We start from the raw sequence: 12,219 nt of genomic DNA on the forward strand, positions 1-12,219 counted from the left end.
AAAATATATGAAGAACTCTTAAAACTCAACAAAAAAGAAAACAGCCCAATTTAAAAATGAGCCCAAAGGGCCCATGGTCTTTATTCTAAACATTTTATAAGAATTGATATTGACTGACTGGGAAATGTCTACATTTCCTAGTACTGTAAAACTGAAACCTTTTGATGAAGTTCTCATGGAAGCTTCAGTTAGGACTATGAGGGTTGATGGGATTAAGGTAAAAGTCTAAAGGAGAACAGGTATATCTGGACATGCTTTACATGACATTTTATGTCTCTTTTACCTGATTGTAGTATAGGGATGAACACTGTTATCTGACTAGGGAATGTTCCTCTTACCCACTATTGTAAAACAGAAAGCATATAAGTCCACCCATAAGGTGATGCTAATTGGATATGCTGAATGGGCCATTTGAGGACATTTACTGACTTATTAAAAATTAACTGAAACTGGGCTGGGGTTGTGGCTCTGTGGTAGAGTGCTTGCCTAGCACGTGTGAGGCACTGAGTTTGATCCTCAGCACCACATAAAAATAAACAAACAAAATAAAGGTATTATGTCCATCTACAACTAAAAAATATTTAAAAAATTAACTGAAACTATCCCATGATTGAAGGACATACATACATCTTGAAAACTGAAATATCCACAATGTCTTAGATAAAAAACACTCTAATGGGGATGGCAGTGCCCAGAAGAATTCCATAATAAAATGTCAGTGATTTTTACATGATCATGTTACCTGCAGAATGCAAGGTACTCAGAAGTTCTTTTTCCCCTAGGACTGACATTAGAATTGCACAAGGTGCTGTTGGAATCTACTATCACTTGGACAGTGTCTTATAAGCACCTCTCAACTAATCAACAAAAAGCTGCTTAGTTTATGGATGGCAGTTCCAGGGTAAACAAGCAACATCGTGTTTGGAAGGACAGTATTCTGATCAAACAAAGTAAAAATAAATCAGGTTGGCAGATCGCATGCTGTTTTCCCAGTAGTGGTAGAAGAATTAAAGAGAAATAAAGAAAATCCTTATGTTTCGGTTCTGATCCATGGGCAGTGGCCAATGGCCTGGTTGTATGGTTAGAGAGAAGGGCCATAGACAATTGCCCTATTGAAAAAATGCCTTTGTGGGGCATAGCCCTAGGAAAATCACTATGGGAACCTGAGAAGTGAATTCAAGTTGGACATGTTGATCAGAAGAACCCCTCCAGGTTCGGAAGGCAATTGAAATCAACAAGTAGATATTCCTATTTTCTCTCTAAGATTGTGGGGAAGGATGTTGGTATGAGTACAATTCTTCCTGAGTAGGCAAGACACTGGTATGATGACCATATTTTTACCTTCTTTTCTTCTCCACATCACTTCAAATTTGTTGGATCCCTGATGAAGTAGTTACAGAATCATGGCTGCAACCATAAGTGCTAAAAACAGGAATGATTTCAAAGCAAGAAACTATATATGTATTTATTTTATTTTATTTTTCATTTTTGGTACCAGGGATTGAACCCAGGAGCACTTAATCACCGAGCCACATCCCCAGCCTTTTTTTTGAAATATATTTTATTTTGAGACAAGGTCTCACTAAGTTGCTTAAGGCCTCACTAAGTTGCTGAGGCTGGCTTTAAACTTTTGATTCGCCTGCCTCAGCCTCCTGAGCCGCTGGGATTACAGGTGTGTGCCACCGCACCCAGCTCTATCTATTTTTTGATGTGTGGAATTCCTGTGTTGCCCAGACTGGTTTTGAACTTGTGGACTCAAGCATTTCTCTTGCGTTAGGGTCCTGAGTGCTGAGATTACAGATTTGCATCATCATGCTCAGCTACTATATATTTACATCTTTTAAACTGAATTCCCAAGAGCCTCATGGAGCAGATTGTTCCTTTATCCTATCTGGCAAAATGGGGTTAATGCAGCTGCACTGCCTAGCGATCAAGATGGACTACTAGTTCTCTATCTATATAACCCTACCCCATATAAATGGGAATGAACTGAGGGAGAGGCACTTGTTAGACTAGTATTGCTCTCTGCAATCTGGACCAGCACAGTGACTGAATCTAAAGTTCCTTCCAAATGTAGACATTTTGGTTAAAAATTGAGAAAAGAAGAATTAGTAGCTGAAAGTAAGGCATGGACAAATGGGCTATGTAATAAGTGAAATCCAGTATCACATCAACACTTCAGTATAGTCTCAGAGTAAGAGATGATACTGTCTCTTAGTTTAATTATACCAGACACCTGAAAAGACAAAGCCATATACCATATATTGCTAAAACCACTTCTGCTTTTGGAACATGACAAAATTGAATAGAAGACTGGAAACATACTGTCCTTAACCTGGGAGATAATATTATATGATATAATGATGGACTGGAAAAAATTATTAATGACTAAATGGGATGCTAGTAGTGTGCCAAGATTTTTTAACTATTATGATCCTTTTGTTATAAGGGATCTATGGTTAAAGACCAGGAGACAGCTGTGGTATGATAAATATTCTTGGTCTTTGTCCCTGATTCCTGACACAAAGATCCTAAAATTCTTGGAAAAAAAAGGAATAGACTAAAACCCTTAACAGAAACTTCACCAAAAAAAAATATACATATGGCAAATAAGCATATGAAAAGATGTACCACATCAAATGTCAGGGAAAATGAAAAAAAATAAAACAATGAGACATCACTATACACCTATTAGAATGACCCAAATCTAAAATTTTGACAACATCAAATGTAGCTGAGAATATGAAACAACAGTAGCTCTCATTTATTGCATATGGGACTGCAAACTGGTACAGCCACTTTGGAAAAGAGTTTAGCAGTTTGTTATAAAACTAAACAGTTTTACCACATGGCCCAGAAGACACACTCCTTAACATTTACCCAAAGGAGCTGAAAAATTATGTCCACATAAAATCTACACATAGATGTTTATAGCAGATTTATTCATAATTGCTAAAAATTGGAGGCAACTAAGATGCCCTTCAATAGCTGAATGAATAAAAATGGTACATTAATACAATATAATGTTATTCATATTCAGTGCTGAAATGATGTACGATATCAATCCCAAAAAGACAATGGAGGAATCTTGAATGCATATTACTAAATGAAAAAAGCCAACATGAAAAGGCTACATACTATATTATTCCAACTATATAACATTCTGGAAAAGATCAAATTATGGAGACAGTCAGGGGTTGATGGAGGAGGAACGAATAAATAGATAGAGCACAGAGAATTTTTAGGAAAGTGAAAATGCTCTGTATGATACTGTAATGATGAAAACATGTCATAATACATTTGTCAAAAACCACAGAATATAGGCTGTGAATTCTAATGTGAACTATATACTTTAGGTGATTGTGATGTGTCAGCTCATGTTTGTGAGTTGGTAATGACTGTATTCCTCTGGTGGAGAATGTTAATAATGGGGGAGGTTAGGCATGGAGGCGGGTGGGGGTACATGGGAATTTCTGTACTTTCCTCTCAATTTTGCTGTGAACCTGAAACTGCTCTTTGAAAAGTCTTAACTTTTTGGTTCATGTTGCAGGGGGGTACTGGAGATTTTAGCCAGGGAGGCTTTACCACTGAGCTACATTCCCAGTCCTTTAATATATATTATATATATATATATGTTGTAGGTGGACATGATACCTTTATTTTATTTATTTGTACTATTTATTTGTACGTGGTGCTGAGGATCAAACCCAGGGCCTCACACATGCTAGGCTAGCGCTTTACCAGTGAGCTACAACCTCAACCCTCCCAGTCCGTTTTACTTTTTATCTTGAGACAGGGTCTCACTAAGTTGCTGAAGGCCTCACTAGTTTGCTGAGGCTGGCCTTAAACTTGTGCTCCTCCTGCCTTGGCTTCCTGAATCACTCTGATTATAGGTTGTACCGATGTGATTCTGCAATCTGTATATGGGGTAAAAATGGGAGTTCATAATCCACTTGAATCAAATGTATGAAATATAATATGACAAGAGCTTTGTAATGTTTTGAACAACTAATAATAAAAAAGGATATGAAAAAAAGAATGATTATAGGTTGTACCACTATGCCTGACTAAAAAGTATTAACATTTAAAAAATTAAATAAAATGAAAATTTAACAGAATAAAAGCCCATTTAGCTAAAAAAAAGAATATGGAAGTATTGGCAAAATTATCTAAAGAAGTTTACAGTATATATGGTATAGCATACCTGATAAGACCATTCTTATCAGGAAGGGGTTTAATATTACTCAATAAACATTGTGCTTCAGGAAAAGCAGCAGCTTTCTCACTGATAAATCTTAAAAGTCTTACAAGTTTATATAGAGCAACTTCTCAAATAAATTTTATTAATTTGAATTTCAGCTGAGCTAAAGTTGACTTCTTTACAATTTAATTCAGGGACTAAATATAAAATAATCTAGGAAGGGTCGATTAAAGCAAATAAATAATACAAATAATAATAAAGACATGGACATGGAAAGGTATGTGTATTTATAAGACAAACATCTTTTAAGTAGTTTAGCACATAAATTGTTAGTACTTAGGTAGACGTTGCTAATTTAAACTTACAAGAATTTTAGAAGAGAAAATAACTTTTTAAATTATCCAGTTCAGCTTTTTAAATTTTGCAGATAAAGAAAATGTAGCTTAGAGAAGTTAAATAAGTTGCCATTGCTTCAGGTAAACAGAAGTCACTAAAAGAACTGAAACTAAAATTCAATTCTCCTAACTTTCTCATTGAATTAGGTGCTTTGAAAAAAAAATTTACAGGCTAGTGTAATTGTTGTTATATCAAATGCTAACTTCTACCTGAAACTGCTAGAAGATGTTCTCTATTACTACATCTACTTGAAAATAATAAATTTTTAAATGTTCTATTTTTAAATATTTTATTATTTATATATTTAAATATTCTATTATTTATAATTAATTCAAACAAGATCCTTTCCCTTACCCTTTACCTAAATAATACCAATGATTGAGGTTTGACTGCATGTCACAATTGCATGGAATGAGATTAAGGTGTTCTTAAGAATTGACTTTCAGTCAATTTAAATATTGAGTGGCAATTATGTGTCAGATGGTATCCTAGGTTCCAGAGATGCAAGGACAAATACAAATAGTTTTATCCTTCAAAGAGCTCTTACAATCTAATAGTTTCAAAGTGTGATCGCCTTCTTTTAAAGTTTCCTTCTTTCAAAACAACCACCACAAAAATCCCAACAATTTTATTGCTGAAAATTTCAAAGATATTCAAATGTGCAAAGACAAGTATAATAAATTTCCATGTACCTATCACTTAGCTTTACTAATTACTAACACACCATCCATCTTATCTCATTGTTATCGCCATCTATTTTTCTTCCTATGTTATTTTGAAGCAAATTTTAGACATCACATAATTTCATCTATATATATTTCAAGGGTGCATCTCTAAGAGATAAGGGATTTTTTAAAAAATATATACATGCATAATCATTACATGCCTAAAAGTTAATAATTTTTTAATTCCAAACATTTGGTCATTATGAAAATTTCCAAATGCCTCACCTTCATTTTTTTTCTCTTTTCTCCATTTTTAGTGGTGCATTATAATTGTAAATAATGATGGGATTTGTTGTTACATATTTGTACATGCACACAATATAACAATATAATTTGGCTAATATCACTCCAAGCACTTCCCCCCTCTCCCTATCTCCTGCCTCCTAGTCTCTTTCCTCTATCATCTTTGTTTTTTAAGATGTAATACCTTTCTAATTGATTCATACAGCCTGTGAAGAAATGACAAAACTTGTCATATGTGCTTGGGTAAAATCTGTAATATGATAAAACAAGTTATACATCCAATGCCATCTCAGTTATATTTCCCAAAAATTAATTCAAAAAATATACTGACACTAGTTGAAAATATAAAAAAATATGGTAGAGACTCATTATTACAAAGCTCTTGTCTGAGCAAATAATTCAGAGACGGGTGATAATTTATCTGGAAGTTATCCCTAATTCAAATCATGAATAGAATTTTCTTTCAAATCATCAGGAGATAATGAACTTTAGGCACAAAAAAACTGGTGCCCAAATTCTTCCATGAATTGTTAAGTTTGGTGTCTTATACCATAGAAATTGTGAGTAGAAACATATTTGAATGCTTGTTGGCTGACCTGACAGAGAATCAGAATCAACAAGCTATTCAGGTTATTTGTTCTGCAGGAAAGTAAAAGAAATGTCTATATTTGAGTCTACTATTAAGAAAAGGGGAAACATGCAATATCATAATCAGATCATATATAACATTACTAAAGGTTTATTAAGTGCCTGGCACTGTTTTACATGTTAACTTATACCCTGGCTTCTCTTCAGATTACATAAATCTTTTGCCTTTTAAATGTGTTAATTCACTATTGAGTAACCACAGCAGCCCTGTGAGGTATATTCTATTTTATTTCCATTTTATAGATGGAGAAACTGAAGCCAAGAAAAGTTAAGAAATTTTCCCAAGGTCAACATTTAATAAATAGCAGAGCCAGGATATGAAACCAGGAAGACTATCCCTGTATTAATCTTATCTACTACATTACATATCACTCAATGTAAGTTTTGTATTTAAAATTATTATAATATTTCTAATGGAATCCATCATTTCTATTGAAATAACTTACTTATTTTCAGAACCTGGAGTTTGATTAACTTGTGGAAGAACAAGACGAAACAGACATCTGCATAAAAAGTAATAGAGAAAGGGATTCTTAGGAAACATGTTAAAGAATATATACCGAGTCATTAACCCTGATTACCCCAGGAGGCAGAATTGAGAAGACAGAGAGTAAGGGGGAAATTAAGCTTATTGTATTTAAAGATCTTTGATTTGTTTTAATGGTTGCAATGAAAATATAACAATTTTGTAATTTTGAAAGTGGAATTTAATAAGATAATTTTAAAATAAAAAATTTTGCTTATCAGAAGTTACTAAATGGTTCCAAGATTTGTATCACTGTTCAACAACATCTGCTAGAATAGCAGGTATGGTGTACATTGCTTTATATTTTTCATCTTATAAAGGAACCTAAAACTGATCTTCAGGTTCTACATAAAAAATGTTCACTATTCTTTTAAGGGAACTGGAAGCACAATGACAAACTGACAAAACAGTTGTTTGTTTCAAACCTGAAAATGCTCTAAACAATACCACTGTCCTGAATGATTTTAGATATTTACCTGAGGGCATGCAAGTATCTCAACTCCCCTTTTATTTCTGTGACTACTTTTCCCTTTGGAAGTGTGGCCTGGAGTTGGCCAACAGAAAAACCATTCTAGGATCCTTCTGGTTTCCCATTTTTCACACTAGCATTTTCTCAGTCACATTAGTAGTTATCATGTCCCAACCTGCTATTTTTTTCCCCTCACTATTGTATGTAAAAACTCCCTTTTGACAAACCATTTTCCTTCCTAGAAAAAGAGAAGAAGGAAGATTAAGTTCAGTTGTATTTGTTTTTTTTTTTTTTTTTTTTTTTACTTTGAGTACCTGGGTTAATAGATATAAGAGTTGGCACTGAGTTCATCAGCACTACTTTGTCAGATTATAGATCAAGGGCAAAAGGAGCAAAAGAAATCTTTTCCCCTCCATAGAATGGATTACTTACTTCAAAGCTGTAAGAACTTGTTGTGGGTCTTCTGAATGTTGAGCTAAATATTCCAGGGCTTTTCCTGCTGGAATGGCTTGTCCATTCTAAAAAGAACAGACATAATTTGTTAAATTACAAATCAAAGCAACAGAGAAAAACTGAAAGCATTTCCTCTAAGAAGAGGAACAAGGATGTCTACTCTCACCTCTTCTACTCAATATAGCTCTTGAAAAACTCTAGCCAGAGAAATCAGGTAAGAGGAAAAAATAAAAGAGATACAAATAGGAAAAGAAGAGCTCAAATGATCTCTGTTTGTTGATGACATGATCCGATATTTAGAAGATCTCAAAAACTCTACCAGATGACTTCTGGAATTGATAAACAAATTAATAAATATATAAGATATAAGGATATCAGATCAACATACACAAATTAATAGCTTTTCTATACTATGCTGAATGTTTTCTTTGATATAAAGGAGGCTGATTCACAGTGGGATAGGGAGAGGGAGCATGGAAGGAAGAAACAAACTCTAGTTAGGGCAGAGGGGTGGCAGGGGATGGGAAGGGGCATGGAGTTAGAAATGATGGTGGAATGTGATGGACATTATTATCCAAAGTGCATGTATGAAGATATGAATTGGTGTTAATATACTATGTACACAACCAGAGATTTGAAAAATTGTGCTCTGTATGTGTAATAAGAATTGTAATGCATTCCGCTGTCATATATAAATAAAAAATTAATTAATTTAAAATTTTTTTTAAAAAATTAGGAAAACCATTCCATTCACAATAACACACCAAAAAAAGCCACTTTGGAATAAATCTAACCGAGGAGGAAAAAGACCTCTACAATGAAAACTGTAGAACAATGAGGAAAGAAACTGAAGATTTTAGAAGATGGAAAAAACCTCCCATGCTCTTGGATAGGCAAAATTAGTATTGTCAAAGTGGTTATGCTACCAAGAGTGTTATACCAATGACATTCTTCTCAGAACTAGAAAAAAAAACAGTTCTAAAATTCATTTGAAGGAATAAGAGATCCAGAATAGCCAAAGCAATTCTAAACAAAGAAATCAATGCCAGAGATATCACAATACCTAATTTAAAATTATATTACAGAGCTTTAGTAACAAAAATTGCCTGGTAGTGGCACCAAAGCAGACATGAAGGCCAATGGAGCAGAATAAAAGACACAGAGACAAATCCATATAGAGTCATCTGATACTCAACAAAGGTGCCAAAAAATATATATTGGAGCAAAGAGCCTTTTTAACCAATGGTGCTGGGAAAACTGGATATCCATATGTAGAAGAATGAAACTATATTCCTATCTTTCACCCTGCACAAAAGTCAACTCAAAGTAAAATCAAAACCTAAGAATTAGAGCAGTAAATCTACAACTTCTAGAAGAAAATGTAGGCACAACACTTCACCATATTAGCACAGGCACGGACTTCCTTAACAAGTCTTCTAAAGAGCAAGAAATATAACCGAGAATCAATAAGTGGGACAGCATCAAATTAAATGCTTCTGCTAGCAAAGTAAATAATTAAGAGCAGGAAGAGGAAGCCTATAGAATGGGAAAAGATCTTTGCCACCTGCTCCTCAGACAGAGGATTAATCCAGAATATATAAAGAACTCAAAAGACTTAACACCAAAAATAAGTAAATAAATAAATAACTCAATTAATAAATGGGTAAAAGAAATAAACAGATACTTCTCAAGAGAAGAAATACAAATGGCCAACAGATATGTGAAAAAAATTTCAACATCTCTAGCAATCAGGGAAATGTAAGTCAAAACTACATTGAGATTTCATCTCATTTTAAACAGAATGGCAATTATAAAAAATACAAACAATAACAAATACTGGCAAGCATATGGGGGAAAGATATACTCATACAGCGTTGATGGAACCACAAATTAGTAAAACTGCTATGGAAAGCAGGGTGGAGACCCCTCAAATAAAATGAGGAATGGAACCACCATATGACCCAGCTATCCCACTCCATGGTATATAGCCAAAAGATCTAAAATCAGTCCAAAAATCTAAAATCAGATCTAAGATCATCAATATTTATAGTAGCACAATTCACAATAGCCAAGTTATGGAATTAGCCCAGATGTTCATTAACAGATAAATGGATTAAGAAAATATGGGATATATATGCAATAGAGTTTTAACCTCAGCCATAAATAAGAATGAAATTAAGGCATTTACTGGTAAATGAATGGAAGAGGAGGACATCATGTTAAGTGAAATAAGCCAGACCCAGAAAGTCAAGGGTCAAATGTTTTCTCTCATATTCAGAAGTCAAACCAAGATAAGGGAAAAAAGTTGGTGTGTGTGTGGGGGGGTTCCCATGAAAATAGAAGAGAGATCAGTGGAGTAGAGGATGGGGACTGAGAGAGAGGAAGGAGGGACAGGAAAAAGGAAGAATGGTGGGTATGAAACTGACCCAACTATCCATAGACAAATATACCATAGTGAATTTCACCTTTGTGTATTATCTATAATACACTAATTGATTAAAAAAAACTCTAAATGAATAGAAGAAAGGGTGGTAGAATAGAAGAAAGGAAACGAGTGAGGAAGGAGGGAAGAAAAATGGGAAGTACTAGGAACTGAATTGGAGCAAATTAATTCATGCTTGTATAAGTAGGTAAAAATGAACCCCAATATTTTGTATGAATATAATGCACTAATACATTTTTTAAAAATACAATCAAGTTATCTGCATTATTGCCCATTAAGGGCAAGGGAAAACACATCTGAACCTGTTCATTTTGTGTTCTCAAAAGAGCTACGGCAAGAAGGTCAAATGAAAATACAACTCACTGACAAAAACAATGGTTTCATATTAGCCCCAGAAAATCACAACTGTCTATCCACAAACACAGCCTTGCTAATACTACCTTGAATCCACTTAAACTACTCTTCGTGCTGTTTATCTCTTTTTATTAGGAGTAACCTAGACTGTCAGAACACCTTCATTTTCAGCATGCTAATCCCTGAAAGGCTGTATATATTCTCTCTTCTTTTTCTCATCTCCCCCCAACACCCCACACCTTCTAATATGCTCTCAGAAATTTAGTCTATTACCAACAAAATCTCTTATAAAAGCAAACTCTTTTCTGAAAGTCTCCTCCACATTATTGCTATAATAGAAATCTAGGTTTCTACCAAAGAAGCTGCTTCTACTGGAGCCCTATCAAATGGTGCCTGATTTTGCTCTCATTGTCCTTCTACCCCTAGGCCTGGAGATGGAGTAGATATCCTTCTCACTTTTTGTTATTATTTTGAAATATTTTTTTTTCTTTCCTAAAACACTGACTTTTAATTTCTTGTCACCAGACTATAGTACCCACTATCCCTCATTGTTACTGTGGTCCATCAGCTCCTAAGCTATTTCTTCTCATTTCTTGATGGCTTAACTATTGCAGAGTTATTTTATACACAAACTACTCCTGTCTTATTTTTTTGGCAACCTCAATACATGGACAGGCAATCCTCCTAATATCCTTAGTCTCTTAGCTCCCTCCATTCCACTCTGCCAATTACCTCAGTCATTCACTCCTACAGCCATTCCCTAGACCCTGTCATTACTAATAATTGCAGCCCTTTCATACTCTTAGGGCTGGGACTAGGGTGAGTCAGGTGAGGCAAGTGAGGCACCTAGGGTACAAAGTATAAGGAGGCACTCACTTTCGGTATGATACAAGTACCAAGCCCAGACTTGCTCACCCTGAGAGTGCCCTCTTAAGTTTCATGCCCTAAGTACCTCACTCCCTCACCCTAGTCTTTCACTCCAGCTTTCAGCATCAGGTATATTCCACTTTCTAATCATTGTCTCTTAACATTTCCAACTCACTTATTTTATTATGCTGACTTCTCAATCCTTACTTGCAGTAAGACCTCCAACTCATTGATGTTACCAACTTTTACCATCCCTCATCTTCTTAAAGTCTTCCTCCATACCAAGTTTAAATTCCATACAACTGAATTATAACCACTCCCTTCATCCTAGATTTTCTTGCTCTTCTTTTCATTCACTGTATTTATCTGGCAAAACCCTCAGTCCAATATTCTACTGATTTTGTCTGGAGGGGTACTAGAGATTGAACCCAGGGGTGCTCTACCATTGAGCTACATCTCTAGTTCTTCATATATTTGGAGACAGGGACTCACTAAGTTACCCGGGCTAGCCTCATACTTGTGATCCTCCTGCCTCAGCCTCCTGAGTCTAGGATTAGCATGTGCTACCACATCCAGCTATCCTGACTTTTGTGCTTGCATCCATTCAACAGAATGTGGCCTAGAAAAAAATAATGCATATACTTGTATTACTTTAAAATGCCTTTTGTGATGGTTGGGGATGTAGTTCAGTGGTAGAGTGCCTCCCAGTTCAATTCTCAGTTCCACGCACACACAAAAGAGCCTTAATGCTACTGGCAAGTATACCACGCTTCCCTGGTCATTCACTTTCCTGCTTTCCTAGATGATTAGCTTATACCTTATCATCTTTTCTTGAACCACAAACACTCCTAAGGTCATCACTTGAGACTAGGAGAGGAGAAAAGGAATCAGCAA

General features: G+C 35.0%; 1 protein-coding gene across 1 annotated transcript in view; it reads right to left on the minus strand.

Annotated features, from left to right (window-relative positions):
- The window catches only part of Tex11 (testis expressed 11), a 289,052-nt gene that overhangs the window by 76,194 nt on the left and 200,639 nt on the right, over nt 1–12,219 (minus strand). Inside the window, exons 19-20 of the mRNA XM_021719909.3 lie at nt 7,641–7,726; nt 6,660–6,716 (exon numbers count right to left, since the gene is read on the minus strand). Coding sequence (XP_021575584.3) covers nt 6,660–6,716; nt 7,641–7,726 — 143 coding nt within the window. The remainder of the gene's footprint in view (nt 1–6,659; nt 6,717–7,640; nt 7,727–12,219) is intronic.

Source organism: Ictidomys tridecemlineatus, chromosome X (genome assembly GCF_052094955.1).
Source record: "Ictidomys tridecemlineatus isolate mIctTri1 chromosome X, mIctTri1.hap1, whole genome shotgun sequence".
In the NCBI taxonomy this organism is placed as follows: Eukaryota; Metazoa; Chordata; class Mammalia; order Rodentia; family Sciuridae; genus Ictidomys; species Ictidomys tridecemlineatus.